The sequence below is a fragment of the Pithys albifrons genome, chromosome 3, assembly GCF_047495875.1.
Source record: "Pithys albifrons albifrons isolate INPA30051 chromosome 3, PitAlb_v1, whole genome shotgun sequence".
Taxonomy (NCBI): Eukaryota; Metazoa; Chordata; class Aves; order Passeriformes; family Thamnophilidae; genus Pithys; species Pithys albifrons.
In genome coordinates, this window is record NC_092460.1 from 89,639,891 (window position 1) to 89,663,096 (window position 23,206).

The following is a 23,206-nucleotide window of genomic DNA, read 5'->3' on the forward strand; positions in this document are numbered from 1 at the left end:
GGCCACTGCTTGTGGTCTTCAGTCTTACTCTGCTGCTTTTCCAAGTGGTGCCTTTTGCTGACCACAGAGATCAGAGGCCTCTCACAGAGATTTTATCCTGTATTTCTTTCCTAGACTGTCTTTTCTAGCCAAACTTTAGCCTACCTTAAGGTAGTATTTTCCTAACACTGACTCCTTGCAGAAATTAACACGCTTTATAAATGCATTTTTTCCTACTCAGCTTTTCTCCATTGGCTGTGCTGCCAATAACAGATGTTCTGCTGCGGTTTCATTGTCTGTCCTTTTCAATCAATCCCAGTCCTTCTTTACTGAAATAATCCTCCAGAATTTGAGAGGAGGAGGACAATTTCACTTAATGCTGCTACTACTTGTGCCAGATTTTTTTTTACTTTCAGCACTTCTAAATTTCCAGAATATACCCCATGTAGTGAATATTGGCCAAATGGGATTTTCCTCTCTGTTCCATCTTATCAGGATTAACCTTTAATAGTTGAGATAATACTTAAGATATTTCTAGGAAAAAGGATGAGTCAGATACTGTTGTATTGTTGCTATAAAATTTTTGGAAGATGTTGTGGAAGAAATCGCTAAATTATCTAGTTTATCAGTAAAGCACCATTAAATATATTCTTAATCTTAATGAAGGAGGACATGAAGGAATGCAGTTAATAATAGGATGTGTTTGCATTGAGATTCTTTGCCATTCCTACCACCCTTAGTAACTCCTGAATTTTTCCTTTATGTTCTTTTCTTTCATGTTAGCATAAAAGCGCTGAGTGCTTTGTATTGCAATTGTAATTGTGACCTTTTGGGCTTGTGGTTAAAGTAGCAGAGGAATGCACAAGCACCATAATAGTCTGCAGATCTTTAAAGGAGCAAATTTTCTCCCTAGAGTTTTCCAGAACTTCTTCCATGATAGCCAAGAGAAATTTAAAATTTTGGCCCTGACTGTCTACCCAGCACTTAATGCATTTCTTACTGATCTAGGTATATTATGTAGCAAGGAAGTTTATCTTTGGAGATGTCATCTACTTAGCTGAGGCATTTGTGTAGTTCTGTGAATATTAGGATAGTCACAGGTTTTAATCAATGTATATTCACACAGACAGTTGTATGATAAGGAGGTGCTGTAACATGCATTTTGCAAAGGAGCTGAGGAAAGGGGGAACTTTGGGAATGTCCCACACCTCTAGTGAGCTCTCAGAGGCACACTTACCTTCTGGGGCCTGGAGTGTTGGGTGCGGATCATAACATCCTTCGTGTGATCCTTGTCACCTGGAAGTGTTGTCATGTAATCTGTGTCAAACCGACACAAAGACCTAAAATTACTCCTAGAAGATTTCAGCTCTGCCTACCTCAAAAACCAAACAAGGCAATTATGAGCACATGGATCTGGGTCTTGGGAACCAACCATGTCTTGGCTGCTCATGCCTTTAAGGCAACTCAGAAGAGGCAGAGGCTGAGTTATTGACTCAGGACTGAGAAGGGACACTGGTAAATCAGCAAGTAGAACCCACCTTCTGTGTTTGAATCCTAATCAGTATAACAACTGCCATTCCTGTTTTTCTAGAACTGTAATTAAGGTTGGTCTTCAATTTAGTTTTTTGATATACAGTAAAACAAGAGGAAGTCGATACAAAAATCTTAGAAATGCTTTCCGAGAATATTTCAGGAAACTGCTAAATACAAAGAACTGTCAATACATTCAAGAAAAATGTGTCTTTGTCACAATCCTGCAATTATTTCTGAGTGACCACATAAGCTGTGGTCATACATAAGACAGCTCCTCCCCACCACATTATGTGCATTGTGTCTATCAATTTCTACTTTATAGTTTCAAATATTAGCCAGAATATTTCACAAGATTGTCCAGAACAAATTGGCAAACAATTACTGGGTTAAGGATGCTGGATAACTAATGCCATTCTGTACTTATCTGCAGTAAACAGAAATCTTTTAGTCAGATAGTCTTACAATCAAACAGTATAATTAGCAAAAAATGTAAACAGCATGTTTTCCTTTTTGGAGTATCAGATATTTAAATGTACTAAAAAAAGTGTTATTAGCCTATGACAGTGACAATCACACCGTGCTTCTTCACTGTTTGAACTGTTTGCTCTTTGTGTCGCTCCCATTCCTCATCATCTTTGTCCAGATCAAAAGTTTCTGGATAAATGGGAAGCTTGTCCTTTGGACACTCCTCATAATAACTTCGAACATACTTTCCAACAGACCACCCTTTGTATTCCTCAGGTGTTTTACATTCCAGGCCGTTGTAGTGAACACTGTAGTGATGCTTCAGCCAGTAGAAAAGATAATGAATGTTGTAATCACATCTCCAAGGATTCTCTCTTAGCCACAGTATTTTCAAAAAGTAAAGATCTTCCAATACTCCATATTCAAAATTCTGCAAGCTGTTGTTTGATAGATCCAGCTCCTCTAAGTTGTTGAGGCCTGAGAAAGCAGCTAGTCAATAAAGAAATAGTTATTGGGACCTTATAAATATAAAATAGAAAAAACCCATTCAAATCTGACAAGAAAAATATGCATTATCTGCAACAGGAAAAACATGCCTATCTATGACAGGAAAAAACATTTTTGTAACTACACAGATATTACCCTTTTTGCCTTCTAGATTTTTAAATCCTTTCCCCCCCACACTTATATCTGTTAAAGATATGATCAAAGTTTAAAACTAATTTAAAAAATTAAAATTTTTAATGAATATTTGAATTTTTTCTTACCAGGATCAATGTAAGATATTCCATTACTGTTTAGGTTTAATATCTTCAGTTCACTGACATCTTCAAACTCTTTGGCTCGTAGTTGTCTAATTTTGTTGTTGGACAAATCAAGTTTAGCTATATCTGGAGGTATGTTACCTGGAACTTTCTTTAAATCTTAAAAAGTGAAAAAGACATAACTTTTATCAGCTTTAGGTTATTCATACTGCTTAGGTATCTATGCCAGATAGAGTTTTGTCAGCCTAGCATTGCTTCTTGTTTTCTTTCCCCTTTATTCCCTCTACTAGTGTCACCATGTATTTTCAACTTCTGAATGTCATTCTTTGTTTACTTGTATCTTTACATTTCATGTGGAAATTGTTCTCTTTAGTGCTTATAGTGAAGCCTCTTTCTGTGTTGTTTTTTTTGTTTGAGCAGAACTAGACTATTCATTCACTTAGGGGTAGGGTAGATACTAATACTATACTAATAAAAAGTGTGTGTGAAGGGCTTGATCACTTAAAGAAACCAGAGTAACTATATATAAAAATCCACCCAGGCAGCACAGTGGCATTCTGGCTACTTCTCTACCCTGCTTGTATCATTGGCATTACCAAAGTAGCCAAGGACCTCTCAGTCATCTGTGTTCATATCCTTACAGTGTTCCTTGCAAAGAGTTCCAGAAGGAATAGCTCCTACTCCAGTAGTAATGGCACATGCTTGAGAATTTCCAGCTGTGGTTTGAGTCCTCTCAGGGTAGTGTTAATAAACCAAATCTCCAGGATTATATTTGCTCAATGAGTGTTCTAATCCTGCACTGTCACTACAAGAAAATGGGCAGTATCTCTTATTTGATTATCTTTGAATGAAAGTGAGTAGTTTCTTGCTCTGTGCTGAAATTTGTGTGGTCACGGTACTTCTGAAGCCCTGGAGATGTCTAATAAATCATGTATTTTCAAGACTAAAGCAACATATCAGAGTCTTCCTGTCTTATACCTGATTATGAGCAGAGTTTTGGTATTGTAAATACATAAATATTATAACTACTCCAGCCTGCTGTGGTTGGATTGCTTCCTGCTTGTGCAGATGTCAAAGTTTCAGGGCCTATTTATCACCAAATGAATCCAAATAATCCTTGAATTTAGAGACTTGGAGAGTTTGGCAGTACTAGAAAGCAGATTTTTTTAACTGCTCTTGCAAATACAAATTCTTTACAGAAAAGTAAACAGAAATTGCTTTTGCTTCCAAATTATTTTTTTACATTTTATTTGTAAAACAGAATCAACGGCATAGGGCATTTCATTCTGGAGTACTGAAAGGTCTGGTATATCACTGGTCTGATGAGATCTAAGTAAATAATTCAAAAAAGAGAAAATATACTTGGTTAAATATATTTTTAAGGTGTTTCATTCATGAGCTTTCTGACATGAACTGAAAGCTCCTGGTTGGTTGTCATACCTCTTTAGAGATACTTATACTCTGGTGTAGTGCTTGTTTTTCCATCCCCCTCATAGTAAAGGAATAATGGATTGCAGCTTTTCATGTCATCTTACTGTTTTGGCAACTAATGCACCTTTTTTTCTACTCTGAAATTTGTCCACACAGATTTAGAGAAATTTTGGTGTTTTCCCAGGATTTTGTGTGCATTATACTCCTGTTTCTGATGAAAATTCCAATGAAATTGTGCATCTGCTGTACAGAATCTTATACAAAGGCAGTAAGTGCAGTGCTTTCATCGAAGGTTACCACATGTTCAGAAATACCAAATATCCAGGGGGTATCTGCATCCAGCTGTTAAGCATATGCACATAGATCTGGTACTTCCTAAAAAATATTGGGACATACTCGTGTGTCCATGCTAGACATTCAGGAAGTTCTGGACTGATATATTTAGTCCTTGACCTGAAGGAGGGAGTCCCTGTACCCTCTGGTACACTCATGCAGAGGCTGAAATCATTTTATTCCTCCATTATGAGTCCCAAAGACAATAAACCATTTTTTAAATACCATAACCCCTGTGAAACTCCCACGAAGATCAGACCGCATAGAATGTTTTTGTGAACTTAGAGAAAAAAGTAACATTTTTCTTGCCACAAATTTTTGAGTATATTCATGTATTCAGCTTATCTCTTTGACATCACTAAATGGGGAAAGATGCACAGCCAGTCTTTTCTTACATTAAAATTGTAATATATGCCTGGGTTTTGCTCAATAGCCCAGTTTACTGGAGACATAAAGTAATAGTGATATAATTAAGATCCTATGAAGGATAATAAGAGAGTAATCTCTAATCTAATAATTGTGATCCTATCTACAGGTAAAGATACAATAGGTGAATATGATAAAAATTAATAAATTTTAGCCAGTAAAGCAGCTAAATCATTAATAAAAAAGATGTAGCAGCTGCATGGTAAAACAAAGAGAAAAGTGTGCCATAGGGAGAAGAAAGCAATTTAACTTGGTAGGAAAAAGTAAAAAACATGGACCATTTTTATGCCATACATAGTAGATAAACCATGTAACCAAATACTGAAATCATTAATTCTTGATATTTGTGTGTTATGTCCTTATACTGAATTCTGAGCTTGCCTCTGGCATTAAGGTGCAAGAGCAGGGGTACACTGAGGTTTTTACATAAAATAAGCCACTTTGAAAGCAAATAGAAGTTTAGCTGAACAAAACATACTGTAGTGATCTGGTATTGCAGGCTAAGCTTTGAAAAAGATGGGAAAAAATGCTCACAATGTCAGCTGCTTCCAGAAATGCCTCTTATTTCAGAATTGTTATGTTAAAGAATGATTCTTCTTTGAATTGTTTTGTTGTTTGCTTTGTTTCATCATGGGAGAAAATATGGGAAATATAAAGAACAAATAAATGTGCAGTTTTGTGTGGATATATGCCCCATCTGGTTTGCCCTTAAGGCTGAACTGTGGCTTTTAGGAGCCTGAGAAGGATTTAGGAGTGGAATAGATCCAAGTCTCTGAAAAACATTTCTTGAAGGCCCTTCAACTTTACATTGTTTGCTGGGTGCTGGGAAGAAGGACACAAGGGAGGGTATTTCTTTGTGAACACAAGCATACAATTTCTTCACTTAGTGGAAGAAATCCTGTGCAGCGACTGTGAGGCTGCGATGGCTCTCCTTTCAGCCAGGCTCCTCTGGGCATTGCAAGCACAGCTGGCTGCTCCAGGCCTGCTCCACAGCTCACTTCTGCCAGAGTCAGTGCTATCTTTGTGTACACTGAAAGACAAAAACACACTCTGTGCTTCTCTCTATCAGTTCAACAGTTTCAACACAGCTGTAATTTGACTGATTATAGTTGTAAAATCAGAATACTGAGGTGCTGGTCCTTCAGTAACTTAAACATATGCTTAGTTTTGTTCCTGTTGGTTTTTGTTATGTACCTTATACTAGAGCACTAAGAAGTATCTGTGGCACTGGGGCTGCAGAGCAGAGGTAAAATGCAGGAAGAATTCCTGCTCATTGCTTCTAATTACAAGAGAAAAACAATTCTATGTATCAGTTGAAGTGAAGCAAGTACTATTACTATATTCATTTGAAGTAAATAATCTGTAAATAAATGTACTAAGAGAAAAAGAATATTAAAATCATTACTTCACTTATAATGACAGATACAAACCTTTTCTTTTGCAGTTCAGAGTTGGTACAGGAAACACATACATGTGGCACAAAGAGGAATCAAACTCTGGTTTGGCAGGTTCAGGCTTTTCCCGTCTTATGTTCCTGGGGTCCTGCCTGTCCTCTTCACTACATAACTGATCAGCTTTTATCTGCTTTAGCTTTTGATTTTTCAGTTCTACTGGGTGCACACACTTGGCATAATTTCCCAAATTCCTGTTTGCTGGAACCTGTAGCATTGTAACAAGAGTTTCTAGTTCACAGTTGCAATGCCAGGGGTTGTCATAAAGTCGTAGGTAGTTTAGACTGGGCGTATAAATAAAAATCTCCTCAGATAAACTCTTAATTTGGTTATGCTGAAGTAAGAGTGTGGTAAGTTTACTCAAACCAAAAAAAGCCTCGCTCTCAATTTTTGATATATCATTCTGTTGTAAATCCAGACTTTTCAGTGCTTTATACTTGGAAAACATGTTATTCTTCAATTTACGAATCCTGTTTCTTGCTAGCAGCATGTGTTTTATATCCTCTGGCCAATCAGGTGCCACAAAAATCAATTTTCTCTCCTGGCAATCTAGGTATTTCTCATGAAGGTAAGTGTATATATCGCACGTTGGGCCCCGGACATTGCGCTTGACAGGGCCAGATGCTTTCCTTAAGATGTTTTCCCTTTCATTGTTTCTCAAACTCCTATTTCTTGTCCTTCTACAGTCAGATGCTTTACAAAGAAGAAGTAGTAGTATAATAATAACTAGTTGCATCCTGACATTCAGCTGGCCCCAGTTATTTTCTGTGACAGCTGGAACAGTTGAAATTTTTGGATAGTCTGAATCAGTGTTGTACAGATCTGAGGAGGCACAGCTGGGGTATGTGGGATCCCTGTGTTGGAAGAAAAGTAAAACATTAGTACAGATGAAATGGTCATTTTCATGGAGGCTTGTACATAACATGGAGCATTCAGTCAAGTACTCAGTCATCACACTACTTGGAGCTTCACAAATACTTTGAAGATTTGATGTCCTATCACTGTTTGTTTGTTTGTTTTTACTGTCTTTGGTGTACTGGGTCTACTTGATTAAACATGGGAAACTGTGTGGACCAATTTCTAAATGATCTTTGTTAGGAAGTTCTCACATATTCAGAAAAATGGCATCAGGTTGGATCTTTGTATTTAAGTTAATCTTGGAAGTTGAGTTTGAAAGGGGAGTTTGAAGCTGCTATTTTCCAACTTTCTTGGTGCTAAACAACTGGAGCACATACAGAGCCAGACCCGGGAAAGTCATCCAGTGCCTATTAAGCTCCCAGTTTTACTCTGCACTCAAGTGTGGACTTTTTTCCAGTAATTTTCTCAGGACGGTTTACCCCAACTTATATTCTACTTTTGGGGTTTGGCCTTTCATCTCAGTAACCTGCTGTGACCATTCAGGAGTTCAGGATATGGCCCTAGATGGACTGAATATGTATGAAAAATCCACACCTTTATGTCATACACTGAGAATTTGAACTGTTCACTTCTAATATGATAGAGGTTTTGTTGGGTTTTGGGTTTTTTTTGGTTTTGTGGGGCCTTTTAGGTGAATGCAGGAATTTGCAAGTCTTGAGTATCTCTGAATGCCAGGATTTAAATGAAAAGGCTATAAACTTTTTCCATGAACTCTAATTTATACCAAGAAGAAAGATTTTTTCCAAGTGCTGTGGTTATTTGAGTACACAGATCTTCCTGATAAAAAGTAGAATCTTGTGTTCTTAAGTACTTTGAAAATGGAGTTTAGTAGGATTCAGAGATCATCAGTGAAGTTCTCCTTGGTTTTCTACAGTGCCAGGGCAAAATGATATATTCAATCTCAATTAATTTTAATAAACAGCTTCAAAACTTCACCAGTCTGGGAGGAGGGTTTTGTTGTTATTATGAGCTTGGAGTTATCCACAACAATACATTTTAATCCTATATTGTTTCCAAGTTCCTTTATTCCTTCGTTCAGCAGTACACTTGAGCTCTAAAAATGTCTCACTAAATGTCTCATATTTTTGAGAGCTTTAATTTGAGAGGTGTCTAAGAATGTACACTGTTAGGTATTTGTCCATTTTTTTCTTCAGTTTAGCATGTTCAGTTTCATCTTTCTTCCATTAATTCTCTTTATGTTTTTTATTGCTCTTCTCTGATCGAAAAACGATGTTTGATTCTGCCTTAATTAATAATTTCTTAGAAAAGACATTGATATGTGCAAATTTTTTTAATAATAAAATCAATCTAAAAGTAAAATGAATATTTTGTTTAGAGATTATGTTCTTAATAGATTTGGATGATGTATGCATCCATTTATAGGCTGTTCTAGTGTTAGGTACATAAACAACTAATTTGTTATAGTTTAGTTGTCTTTGTAGTGAAGTGTACATCCAAAGTGTACATCCCAAGTGTACATCCAAAGTTCTAGCCAAGAAACACACCACTATCTACTCACAAGGTTTTAAAAATTACCACAGATAAACTACAGTTTATGTACTTGATGCAAAAATAGTTGATCACAGTCAAGTTAGAGAAAAAAGAGCTGCAGAAGAATCATGAGATTCTAATTTTTAATACTCTGTTTTAGTTCTGCTTTACATGTGTCTTCATCTCTGTTCTATGTATTGCTAAATGCCTTGTTCTCATAATTTTCATGGATTATTTAAGCTTCTTTGCTATAGCACTACAAGGAAGGGATAAAAAATTATTATGAAGTTCTTTGAGTAACACTGTAGATCAGCTTGCTACATAACATGATACTTGCTGTATGATACTATAGTTGCAGTGTAATATTTAGAGTTTTGTGCTTCTCAAGGGTCACGTTGATTGTATGTTCCTTCATGAAGACCTTAAGCTGAAGAGGGACAGAGCTTGCCAAATGGTAAAGATTCAAACACTGTTTCAGAAGAGTGCATTCTGTTTGGCTGTCAGTGTGGTTGCTAACACACACTTGGAATGTACCAGCAAGGACGTGCCCAGGTGGTGCAAGGGCTGGTTTGTGAGACAGCAGGGACTGGCTGGCTGCTCTCCTGCCAGCACAGCCCAGTTTGGAGCTGGCCACCCTTTTCAGCAGGGCACACTGCTGACATACAGGGAAGTTGTTACTGACCAGGGCTCCCAGGTCAGAGTATCTGTCTGGTGTCTGGACTGTACTGATGTGTGGGCTTATTCCATTCCAGACGTAGGACTCAGCATTTGCCTCTGTTGAACTGAATGAGGTTTCTGTCAGTCCATTTTTCTGGACTGAATCACTCTGAATAGCAGTTCAAGCCTCCAGTGCATCCACAGTCCCCCCAGTTTGGAATAACCTGTGAATTTGCTGAGAATGTACTCTGTTCCTACAACCCAAACCATATACAAGGACATCTACAGTCCTGGCCCCCATGCAGACCCTTGAGGGATGCCATTTTCCACAGGCCATCAGTGGGACAGCACCACTGGTGACAACCCTTTGGCCTGGCAGTCAGGACAAAGTTTCACTCATCCTGAAGTCCATTTATCCAGCCTTTATTTTACCAGTTTGGCTATAAAGGATACTGTGGCCTGTGCTGAAGGCCTTGCTGAAGTCAAGATGCTCAACAGATGCTTTTCTTCCTTTATCTATAGATTCAGTAATTTCATAATTGAAAACTAACATCTTAGTGAGTGCCCTTGGTAGATTCACACTGGCTGTTTGCAGTCTGTTTTTCATCCTTTGTGTGCTTGGACAGTTCTTCAAGGAGGACTTGCTGCATAACCTTCCCAGGGACTCAAGTGGAGCTGACTGGCCTGCAGATTCTTAAATCTTCCATTTCCTGAAAATGAAAGTGTCATTTCCTCTCTTCCAATCTCCTCTGGTTGTCACGAACTTCCAAAAATGAGCGAGGCCTCTCAGTTACATGAGCCAGGTTTCTTAACTCCTGGATGCTCCCAGTCTCGCCCCATTTCCTCAGGTGCTCCCTGGCTTTCACTTTTTCTGCCATGGGTATTGCTTCATTCCCACAGACTCTGCTCTTGGACTCCAGCGAGGCACTTGGGAAGCCTTTAAGTAAGACTTAGCAGTAAAAACTGAGGCAAAAATTAACTGAGTACCTTGTCCTTGAAGATGACCAGCTCTCCTGGGTCCCTTTTTAACCTTACCCATTATTCCATAGCCCTCCAGGGCTGTATTCCATGTGATCCTTTTAAGCAGATCCCTAAACAAGCCAAAAACTGCTATCAGGTGGAGGGTATTTTTCTGCTATGATTTGTCCAGTTTTCTTCTCTCAGGGTTTGGATCTTCTCGTTTTCACGGTTGCAGTAACCAAAGCCACTCTAGTTCTCCACATTTCTTGACCCCTTGGAGAACATGTTTCTTAGGCCACTAGTCAGTCAGCTGGATCAAGAAACTGTCTTCAACATACTGTGGCAGTCTCCTGGATTGCTCATGCCCAGCTGTATCATTTTTCCAGCAGGTGTCACAGTGGATAAAGTGCCTCATGAGTAACCAGAATAACCAATAATAAGGCTTATTATTTGGTCTCAGCTGCCCAAAAGTTTCAACTGCCTCATCAAGCAGTCTGCAGCAGAGACCTGCCACAGGGTAATCCTCATAGGTCTAGTTCAAAGAAGCTCTTGATTGGCTTGCCACCCATTCCAATGCAAAGCTCCACGTGCTCAGGCATAACCTTGCATGGAGTGCAACCTCTCCTCACCTTTCTGGACTGCCATTCCTAAATATTCTGAAACCATTCACTGCACCCCTCCAGCTGTGTGTGCTGCCCCTTTGCATGTCTGGAGTCCCAGTGAAATCACAGTTCTGCTCCTGTGTGTGGACTTTGGTCCCTGCTGGTGGATTCCCGTGTGACAAGTGTTTGTGTTCAGGCGCTTGAGCCAGAGCCCTGGTTGTGCTGCTTTCACATGGAAGGTTTCAGAGTTTTTCCTCAGCATGCTATTCCCCCCAGTGCTTTCTCACCTCTCCCTGTGCCTTTGGTCCTCTTCAGGTTATGTTTGTCTTCCATCGACATACCTGTTTTTAATGATATCTCCTCTCTTAAACCCTTCGCTGCAGGAATATGTTTCAAAAGCACAAACTGTCCTCTTTAGAGTTAATTGGTATTGAATTTCCAGCTTCCTGGATTGTCCTTTTGCCTGATAATTGAAATAGTGGCAAGGTGACCACAATGTGGTACACACCCAACTGTTACATTTTCATGTACAAGTACTGAATTTTTGCCTTTCTATTATATTGACATTTACTGTGAAACATTCTTCATACTGGGAGGTTTGATCCCATTTTATAATAATGGAATGCTACATAGAACAATATGGGTAGCACCTCTGCTGCAGCTCAATAAAATGTGGAAGCATAATAAATATTCAAATCTAACATTCCACCTAGAAGGTAGAACAAAACAGGAAGGATTCTATCAATTATATGATGGGTTAGAGAAATGCAGCAGGCTTCATGGAGAAAATTCATCAGTGGTTTTAGATACCAGGATCAGCTCACAGTAATTTTGGTCTTGCAAAATGTATAAACATGTGCTAACCTTCCACCATGTGAAAGGTCCTCGTGCTCTGTAGGACTGTGTAGGGCATGTATCCTTGAAATAAAATGATAAAATAACCATACATCAAGTGAGTAACAGTGCCATCACCTGTTTCTCAGTATTCTACTCTGAGGCTTCCAAAGAAAATGGCTGACATGTATAAAAACTATGGTGATGATTTAAAGATACTTACTCATGGTTTTTCCCTTACAACTCTGCATAAAGAGGTAAGATAAATTAATACACAAACAAATATAATTTTAATATGCTTCTGGAGTTTTTTTTATTATTCAGGATGAATCGATGAGGCATCAGAAGGCTGCAGAGCTGTTCTCTATTTAAATCTGTTGTGTAGCAGTAATACTAATGGAACATTATAATTGCTGTCAAGGCAAAATTAAACAGAAGTACAAAAGTGTGTTTGTTTTAATCTTGCAGGTAATTTAGAGGCATATGTAATAGAAATACTCTTTTTGAGTGATTGGCAGGATTCTGCCTGCTATACAAAATTAAAGAAGCGGCCCATACATTTCACTTAGATAGCTGTTCTTTGTCTTTTTAGTGTTTTTAAAACTATATGCTGGAGTCCCCTATATTTTGCACAGAGTTTTACACAAACTTTTCAAAGAACATGCTATCCAAACATTTCTTGTGCATGTCTGGTTCCTCATGATGATGCAAGGAGTTTGCAAGTTAGAGATGTTCTTAAGATTTTATTTTTGAAAGACAGATTGTGGATAGATGTCTTGTGTGAGCCAAGGCCTTGCGTGACATCTGCAAAATAAAGAGCTGTTCCAAACTCTTGTATTGGAAGGTCAGTGAGCTGAAGGCAGAGAATTTACAATCTTACAAAAGTCTGCCACGGCTGTTTTAGATGTATCCCTTGAGACTTGAAGGCTGCCTGGCTGGTAGAACTGCTGCATTCAAAGCTGCCATGGAGGACAGAGCTGTGCTGGTCCATGACAGCCATCATAAAGATGTACATGGATTTGGAGATAACCCTACACTGTTTCCCTCTCCTGTGAGGAAAACAATGTCTTTCTTTCAACAACATCTCCACAAAGTTCAGAAATAAGTTTTTCTTTGGCATTTGCATAATACATTTTGACTTTTGTTTTTTTTTAGTTTGTAATGGCATATCCTCATATAACTAACATTTGTTTTGGCAGCGATTTGTATTTCGTGTCTCCAGTTTTACCACTCATCTCCTCATTAGTATTATTCTTATTATAATCTATGTTTTCTCCATGTTGGCTGGTTATTTTGTCTTTTCTAAATTTCCATGTATTTATGCTGAAGTTTGGAACATCATTTCTTTTGATCTGTAAATAGCACATACCAAGGAAAAATTCTCCACTTTCAAAATACCTTTTGCAGTTGGTTTGTACCTCATTAATGCAAAACTCTCCCATTTGAAACTTAACACATAATGTTTCTGGTTTAAAACCATAAGATTCCACTGTCAATTTTTGGACAAAAGAGCAAAGTTCAGTGTTTCTGAGACTATGAGGAAGTACAAAAAGTTGCTGTCCTGTGAAGGTTTTGATAGCAGAGATGTCACAAACATTTTACATCATCTCAAAAGCAGCAGCTGAGCACAGGTCCTGTGTAATATGGGTAACTAATACAAAGCACTTAGAGGTGGCAGTGTTGCATTTCATAATAGTACACATGAAATTTGCTGTGGTGTATCAGACATCCTTTATTGGAACAAGGAGCTAGGGAGGTGTAGGGATCACTTTTTATTCTCCCATACAAGCATTTTAACCTCCATATTACACAACACAAATAATCAGGTACAATTTCCCTCTGAAAAGTTCTGTTGCATGTGGAAGGCATGAATGTTGTCCAGGAATAAATGTCAAAAGGTGATTGTGCCAGATTACTTTAAAACAATGATCCTGAGATTGCAAATGTTAAAATTAATTGAAAAAACAATATGACATAATTCCTGCAGAATTTAGCTGTAACACAAACCAAGGAATTTAGCAGTCTGTGTCCTCAAGCTTAAGTTTTAAAATGGGAAAAGAAAGTATGGGTTAAAATTCCCAGATCATAAAAAATTGTTAATATTACCTATAAAGAAAATCAACATCCCTTCAGAAGTGCTGTAAGGTTTTGATCACAGTCTTCAAAATGCAGTAGGAAAGGCTTCCCTGTGTCTGAAGTTGTACAACCTTGTAGCAACATATACTTTTAAAAAGACTCAGAACTACCAGAGTATTAAACTCAATCTCCTAATTTATTATCCATTTTATCAGATATGTTTGAAGTATACTTTTCCAGGTTTGATTTTTGCCACTTATTTCTGTGGGATATGATCCTAAAATACAACCAGGCTTAGGCTTCTACATAGAAGGACACTTTTATTTCTGTACTTAATATGAATTAAATATTTCCACTTTTTAAAAAAGGCACCAGAAACAACACATGTCCTTATTTTCTAATATCTGGTTCTAATGCACATTGTCCATCTTGTTGGGGTTTTTTCATTAAATGTAATCTTATATTTAATTTCTTAATATTTTTGTATTATTCTTTTATGACAGCATTCTTTTTGCACTTCCTTTGTGTTCAGTTCAAATTAGCTTGTTTTCCCACTCTATGTTGAAAGTATCAAGTCAGCTCCCAAAGTCACTATGGCACTCCTTAAGCAGTCAGCTCCTCAGTGGGTGTTCCCATCTTTCTCCAAAATGCCTTCTTTTGCTGACTCGCAGAACTGCATGACTATATCCCTACAACTAAATGTCTACCAAGCAGAAGCTCCTAATTCTAGGGTTTGATTTTCTGCATGGTTTCATCTGTGGTACTTGTGGCAATTGTTATTTATTCCAGTTAGAAATGCTGTCAGTAAAATGAATAGTTTTCAGTATGATATAAACCAAAGTGCAGATGGAAACTTAAATACATTCAGAGTGTAGATTCTTGCTTTTACAGAATGCTGTTGATTAACATTTTCCACTTACACAGTTTGCTTTCTCTTAACTAAGGTTTGGTGTAAAGAAATATTTTCCAAAAGAACTGATCAAACCCTAAAATTGCATGACTCACTTTAGGGTAATTCCCTGTTGTAACTTTTTCAATTTTTCATATTCTTTAAATAGTACTCTTCTAAATAATTCTACTACTTGAGAAGCTTTAACTGCACATTTAAGTTTTTAACATCCTTTGATAGAGATCTGGTTTTCATTTGCAGCAGGCACTGCTTGTAAAATCAATGGCAAAGAAAGTCCAGCGAACTTACACTGAAAAGTCATACTTGCAAAGCATGCACAAAAAAGTTCCAATTAATAAAAAAAGTTTACTTTTGCAGTTATTTGAGATAACTTTAAAATTATGCTGGTTTCATATGGGGAAATATCTTGTATCATAGTGCTATTCCCCAGTAATTTACAATAAAAGCAGCAGAGGGAAAAGTGCAGCAGAAGGAACTTTCAAACTTCAGCAAGAAGATAATTTGATTTCATATTGAACATCTTTTCTTTACAGTAATATTCAGAATACTTTAATACTGGCATTTTATGTTCTTTTGATTCTGTTAACATGCCCGTGTAGTAATTTGCTCTCTGTTGTTTTTTGTGGGTTTTCTGTTTGCAAAGCAGCTTCCCCAGTTTACAGCATCTGAGTTTATCCCACTGCAGAAAATTCACAGACAAAGGTTTACCATACCTGGACTCTGGTAAAAGCTGTCACAAATTCATCTGTTTGGAAATTGCAGGTTGCATCCAGGTTTGTAGTTCACGTCTTTCTTTCATTCTGTGAAGCAGAGGATCCTTTATATGCCTGGCTGCATCCTGCATTCATGGTATACTGAGGCTGAACGAGCTCTGCACAGCCTTCCAGGGTTTTGAATTACATGGCTACAGCTGTTTAAGTTTTACTAAGGAATAATAGCACTATAGGTTTGGATCGCTTCCAGCAAACTGCCAGATCTATAAACAGCTAGTACTTACTGCATAATGAGAACAAGCCTTGCTTTCTGGAGCCATAAATAGACTAATTCTGTGTCATGATTAGTTGGGATTTTAAATCTGGAGCTTTGGAAATGCAGTTTTTACTAAGATATCAAAAAATAAAAGCCAGTCTGTGCTGGGGAAAAAGAAATTTACAATTGAGTTCCTGAGAAGGAAATTAATTAAGAAGTGAACTTTTCTCTACTATTTTATATTACTTCAATATATAAATTGACATAGTATTTATAACTGCAATCAAAAAATAGTTAATATTTGGATTGTTTTAATATCCTGCTAAACTGCTAAAGAAAATTAAGGTTTTAGAATGTGTTGCTATTTTAGAAACTTTCAAATATATGCTGTATCTTCAAACATACTCCAAAAGCAACATGAAAGTCTGCCAATATTTTAATAAAGATGCCACATACATTTCTTGATACACTGGAAAGATTCTCCATATTGCGAAATACACCTGAAATGATAAAGAGGTGGAGTCTGAGGAATATAAAGGTTTGACCTTCCATCTAACGAGACCTTTTCAGACCCAAGATGAAGGCAGATGGGCATCAGTCTGGTTCTGATTGCTCTTCACTGAGTGACTGTTTCTTGTTCCTAACAATCATGCTGAGACTGTTGGGCAGAGACAGAGTGAAATGTGAAATGAGGGCTGAGGATAGAGGAAAGTTAAACATTACCTACCTCTGAGTTACTTTTTCAGAATGCCAGTGATTGGTCCTGTTCTCCAGAAGCACCATTCCTGCTTGCTCAGTAGTGTCCCCATGAGCTGCAGGGATCTGCCTCTGGGAAGCCTGATCTAATAGTGCTCAGAGAAAAGGGATCATCATCAAGCTGGGAAAACCACAGTCCTTCCCTTCCAGACAAAGTGGGTTTGCTTGCCAGTGTGTTTGAGAGCTCTGGAAGGAATTCCACAGCTTCCTCCATTTTGGGTTTCCCCATGATTCTGGAACAGTGCTTAATGATTATAACCAAGGGCTTTAGTAAACAGTTAAAACCAAAAAGAGCATCAACTTGCATCACAGTTGCAGAAAGCAATTTAATAAGATAGTTTTTTTCCCCCCTCACTGGATGAACTAAACCAAAGGGAACTTCTAAAGGCTAATATTTCAGAATTAGAAAAATATAGGAAAGCTATAGTATAAACATTTACAAAATAGTAAAAATATTCTATAAAACAGAATATATATTCTGTAGAAGATGTATTTTTCCTGTTTTATTATGATTCTTGTTTTTTTCTTTTATTTTAATATTAAAGTTCTTTTTATATGAGTTTTTCTATTACTATTATTACTGTAGGATTTGAAAATCTATTTAGATCTGTAAAATGGGTGATTATGCTAATGATTTTGTAAGTGGCAACTTGAGGACCAGGACATTTAAATAGCTTGTTAAAACACAGGCAGGAAATTGGGTATTAAGCAAACATTTTCTAGTCTGTTATCATAAAACAAGGTAGTCTTTCCTTTGACTATTATATTAAGATATGGTAATAACACTGGATGAATTGTAGCTATAGGGGTTTTTTACAATAACTAAGATCATGTCCTTATGACAAAGGTGGTAAATATTTTCTTTAGTGAGTTTCAACGTGTTTTCATAAAAATACAGAGATTCTCTTGTGTCTTGCTCCAAAGACCCCATTACACCATTGACATTCTCAGAGCATTACGTAGAAAGCATAAGATTTGTCTGTCCTGCTTCTGGAGCTGAACAGCATAGGAGGAAAACTTTCTGCTATTAGACACAAAATTGAAAAGATGTAAATGTATAAAGCAATTTCCTGTCATTTACTGATATATTAGATGGGGATTATACAACTAGAACAGTTTGATGAGAGATATTTTCAGTTAATTAGAAACATGGAGGTGTTCAAAGGAATTGACTCTTCTGTGGCTGATTTTCAGACTGAAACTATTCTGGCCCAAAGTGTGTTGGAGCAGTCTGTCACTTGCTGTAGTTTACAGCAGATGGGTAAGAGAACACAAGCCACTGGGAAAAAGGAAATCATAGAATCATAGAATCGATTGGGTTGGAAAAGACCTCTGAGATCATCGAGTCCAACCCTTGGTCCAACTCCAGTCCCTTTACCAGATCATGGCACTCAGCGCCACGTCCAATCTGCGTTTAACAATCTCCAGGGATGGTGAATCCACCACCTCTCTGGGCAGCCCATTCCAATGCCTGATTACTCTCTCTGTAAAGAATTTTTTCCTGATATCCAACTTAAATTTCCCCTGGCAGAGCTTAAGCCCGTGCCCCCTTATCCTATTGCTGAGTGCCTGGGAGAAGAGACCAGCCCCCACCTGGCCAGAACTTCCCTTCAGGTAGTTATAGAGAGTGATGAGGTCACCTCTGAGCCTCCTCTTCTCCAGGCTAAACACCCCCAGCTCCCTCAGCCTCTCCACATAGGACCTATGCTCCAGTCCCTTCTCCAGCCTTGTTGCTCTTTCATTTCTTGACATCCTGCAGTGTTTGTGGGGATGTCAAGGAAGCTGTTGCTCAACATGAAAGCTTCACCAGTTTTCACCACCTGCATTCCTCCTGCTCTGCCTTCATTGGGAGAATTCTCATTTTGGCAAAATCTGGCTTATTCAAGCATGACCTGGGGAGTCTGAGCCATGTTCTTTATTTATTGAAGAAGAGGACTGATTGTTTACATTTCCTGAGCACAAACTTGTGTGACTGAGGAATACTATAAGTTACACATGCACTGTAATTTATTTTTAGAAAAATGCCAGTTCTGGAGTATGTTAATATAAGTTTTTTGTTTTGGACAGTGGAAAATTAAAAGAAAAATAACATGTGGAGGCAAGCCATCAGTGTAATGTGCCAAACATCTGAAGAGATGTCCCAATTCATTTCATGATTCTTGAAAAAGACAGGATACAAAAAAAAGAGAAAAAAGATAGTCCCTTGTGCCCCAGAGAGTACTGCCTCAGTCCTGAACATTGATTTGTCAAGTTTTTACACCCAGAGTGCATTGCCAATACTGGAATCATAGAACAGTGTTTCTTCAGAATCCCTGGTGGGCTGCAGGACAGCATTCTTCCTTGCAGGGTGGATTGCACAAATGCAATCAGTTCTGGGGAGAAAGACAGAATTTTAAAGTAGTGTATGTGTAGCAAATAAGCCAAGGCCTGAATAAAAGAAGATCTGTGTAGTCCTATTCTTTTGGATTAAGAAACTAGAGAAAGGTTAGGTTTGAACTTGTAGATTCTTACAAGCATTTCATCATTTCACTACATTTATTTTCTAACTCTGTGGGAACAGATCTTTGGTTGTGGTTTGCTCCATGTTTATTTCAATGTACTTTCATTTCAGATCACAGTACCCTTGCATACAATTTGGAAAAAAAACAGATCAGTCATTTACATATTAGACTGAAAACTCCTGCAGACAAGGACTTACATTTTACTTGTTAATTTTATTTATACTTATAATTTATCATTGCATTGACTTCTGATCTGTACATGCCAGAAAAATAAAACATTTAAAGAATGATCTTACTGAGTCAAGCAGGAAAAGTCTGTTTTGCAGAATTTTGTAAGAGCTAAGACTCAATGACCTTCAGAACATCCTTCCTCACAACTGGTTTGAAGGAGGAGGTTTAAGTGGGATTTTACTCATCTGGGACAAAGAATCCAGTATTAAACTCCATATGTATCCTAATACTGAGTCTCAGGCCAAGCTCTTCACTCTTGAGGCAATCTATTAAAAATGGATGTTCCATGTGAGTTGAGAAAGTAATAGTTTTACTAAAATGTACACAAAATTTCATATTTCTATACCTCATCTTCAAGAGTGCCTGAAGTTTCATAAATAATCCATATGGGCTTTAGAAAAGAAATTTAAGATTAAGGGTTTATTGTTCTAGGAATAAAGGAAAATAAGAGGAATAGAAGTACATATGATATTGGAGTAGCATTTAAACATTGACTAATTTTATTTAATCTGAATGCATATTTCATGCTGGAACTTTCTCAACCTGATGCCTGAGGTCCATTATCCAATTTTAAGTTAAAAAACTTGAAACAATCTGTGCAGGAGTGTTATTAACTGCTTCAGTAAAAGTGGGTTTGGCTTGCATGGAGGAAAACATTGTGTTTCTGGTATTGGTGGTATCAAATGGCTATGTTAAGCAAACAGAGTTTCTCCAGACAGAGATTGAAGGTGCTTTAGACTGCAGGTAACTTTATGCAATCTTTACTGAATGCCAGAAACAGACATGCTACTTTTGTTCCTCAGGATTGTTGAATAGCATCTGATTACCTGCTACCTACTACCCATCCTTCTGAGAATGGGAATTGCAGTGAATTTTAGGCCTGTAATGTAAGGTAGTGCCTAGAGAATTAACTTATCTACATAGCCGTTAGACACAGGATTCTCCAGGGGTCATTCAGACTTTGTCAGGTCTGACCTGTCTTGGGATCTTTGTTGCTCTGCTCTCAGGATTCATAATTCTTCTGTCGTGATGCTTGAGAGCCAGTGAGGGGGAGGCCTGCTGCAGGTTCAGCTAAACTCTTACTTGGATGAATTGGTGATGCCATGTTAAAGCAGTTGGTGCTTTTTGACTAGCAGAGAGTAGAGATTTCCCAGTGCCTCCCTCAGCAGCCGCTTCTGTGATACTCCTTAAGCTAATCCCTTCCATACATACTGATGTGTTACCCACATCAACAACGTTCCTGAAGTCACAGTGCCCTTTTGTCCAACAGACAAATCTGAATTGGAGGTGCTGTGGGAGCCTGGGGTGCACCAACAGACTCTTCATGCTCTGACCAGCTTGTGGCTATGAGATGGTCCTTTCTGTCTAATCCTTTCCTGCAGCCTTTCCTGCAGCCTCCCAAGATTTTCCTTCATCTGTTTCTGACAGTATAGGTGTTCCTAGAGGAGCCTGATCCAGGTTCCACAGCTGCACCATGTCAGACCTGACCTTGAACACAGGCAGCTGCCAGGAAGTTCATGGGATTTATATTGCCATGCATTACTGGTAAAATATTTCCTCTATTTATTTTGATGGTAGGGTTTTCACTTTGTCATTTTGCAGGCTGTTACTGACCCACTGTAGGAAAAACATTTATGCTGCACTTGTCCTGAGCTTAAAACACGCCAGACTATTTGGATCCACAGTGCTAACAGTGCCAGTGTGTGTCATGAGCCACACCATATTCTGGCTGGTGTGAGAGCTGCACAAACACTTCCAGCCAGTTCCCCTCTGGTGCTGACATCCCTGCTGCACAAGGGGAAAAAATGCAGAGTGCCACAGTCCCTGAAGAAGGAGAGACAAGACATTTAACATCAAAATATTTAAAACAATTTCCAAAGAATTTGTTTTAAAGGCCTCTCCAGCCTGAAAATAAAGAGCAAGCCATCCTGGGCATAAGTTAAACGATGGAGCATTATGCCAGGAAAGACAAGAAAATCTGCCTTCATCATAAGTTAAAGTCAGTTACTCCATGAAAAAAAATCTCACATGCAAAAAGAACCTAAAGTTTGCAAAAAGAACCCAAACATTATGTTTGCAAAAAGAAGAGCCAGAAACCCAATTTGTGAACCTCCTCACTCAATGCAAGATGGAAGGAAAGCAGGATGGACCTTTGGTTCCACTACTAAGCATTAGTGGGGAGCAGTTGGATGTGCTACAAATGCTGGAGACTGGAAGTGCAAGAATTGGGAGCACCTTCTGTTGTCTGCTACTGCACTGACATGTGATGGGTGATGAGCTGCTGCTCAGTTTCTGGCTTGCTTCTCTGTGGCCATCCCCTGTCTGCTGTTGGTGCCCACTGTCAGATAACATCGATACCCTAAGCAAAGCCTGTGTCTTACACTGCCACTCCCCTTAAGCAAAGTAACTAAGCAAATCAGGCTTCTACTGGAGAGATGGGGCACAGCAAGTATCCTTCCTAGCTTACTTTATATTACAAGTTTCCTCCTTTGGATTCCTCTCTCCACAGGCCTCATTTGATACCCAGAAGGACATGCCAGACTAGTTTTTAATGTGGATGTTTTGTGATGGAGTTCCTGGTGCAGAGCATGGCTGTAGTCTGAGCTGCATAAACCTGTTAAAGAATGAGAGTCATTAAGGGTGGACAAGACTCTAAGATCACCAAGTCCAACCCTTGACTGTGATATACAAAGTCAAAATCCTGGGAAACAATGAAACCTCTACATGCAAATATCAGTGGGACAACTTCCTGGGGAGGAATGGCTCACATCCATGTTGTCTGCAGAACATGAAGCTAGAAGGAAACTGTCCTTTACTTTACACAGCATTTATTTGTCAAAGGAAGTACTTTGTATGCCCAAGAGTGAATCGACATCCACAGAACTTCCTGGAGTGATACAGGGAATAAACTGAACTGAAAGATTCATCTGTCCATTTGTAATTTCACTGAATATTGCTCTGTTAGAGTATGCAGAGTTGGTGATCTGGTCCTACATGAAGGATTCTGTAAATGAATTTCTTGTTATTGTGATTGTAGAGAATCTTTCCTTGTATCCCCTCTGGATTTAACACACATTTTACTATGGACTGGGAAAAAAGGCAATAAAGATATTTTACCACATTCAGAGCTTGCTTCAAACTGGCTTTGAGCATCTACTATCTGTGAATACCTCATAAGGTGGGGAAAACAAAGGTAGAATAATGTGACAATGACATTCACTGCTACTTCCATAGATGGTGTCAGCTGTAGAAATTGTGGAGCTTTACACTTGCTTGGTCAAAAGACACACTGTCTGAACAGATCCTCTGGATAATGTTGATTAGATTTCAGAATAATATATGTACCTCATGGGTCTGTTTTTCTTTCAGGAAGATGAATGCATTTCTTGTTTTAATGAACATCAAGGTGCCTACGGTTTTAAAGTACTGGAAAGATCTCAAGGTTTCCCTATACTGCTTTGGTTAGGCTTGCTAAGACATAATCATTTTATTTTCTTGTGTAAATTTCAGTTGATGTCTTCAGCAATATTGCCAATGGCTGCAATGGGATTCAAGATTTGCTAATCAGCAAAATGTCAACTCTTGCAGACAGATGTATTTAGGTAAGAAAATAAATATGTACTTTTGGAGAAACTTTCTGATGTTGTAACTGAGTTACCCTCTCAAAGAACTTTAACAAAAGTTATGCAGAATCAATTTAAGAGGAAAAGTTCTCTCCAAAACATTTTTTAACTATTATCTAATTATTTTCATAAATCTTGCTCACCTGCAGTCACTTTCACAAAATTTCAGTTCTCTTCTCTTTTTTTGCATTAGTATGTCTGAATTATGGGCTTCCAGTTTATAAATGAGAGGTTTTCAGTTGTTTTAGTGTTAAAGCAAATATGATATATGGGAACAGCATTCTGCTAATGATGTA

The 23,206-nt window shown here is 38.1% G+C and overlaps 2 protein-coding genes across 2 annotated transcripts in view; one reads left to right on the plus strand and one right to left on the minus strand.

Annotated features, from left to right (window-relative positions):
* FBXL13 (F-box and leucine rich repeat protein 13) overlaps positions 1-23,206 on the plus strand; it is a 40,705-nt gene that overhangs the window by 16,761 nt on the left and 738 nt on the right. The window contains 4 exon segments of the mRNA XM_071550091.1: positions 7,932-8,004; positions 12,185-12,265; positions 15,474-15,610; positions 22,798-22,889. Coding sequence (XP_071406192.1) covers positions 7,932-8,004; positions 12,185-12,265; positions 15,474-15,610; positions 22,798-22,889 — 383 coding nt within the window.
* Positions 1,566-15,612, minus strand: LRRC17 (leucine rich repeat containing 17). The gene is made up of 4 exons (XM_071552691.1): positions 15,544-15,612; positions 6,362-7,236; positions 2,745-2,900; positions 1,566-2,466 (listed from the first exon to the last, which is right to left on the minus strand). The coding sequence occupies exons 2-4, from the start codon at positions 7,116-7,118 to the stop codon at positions 2,063-2,065; spliced, it is 1,317 nt and encodes a 438-aa protein (XP_071408792.1). The 5' UTR covers positions 7,119-7,236; positions 15,544-15,612; the 3' UTR covers positions 1,566-2,062.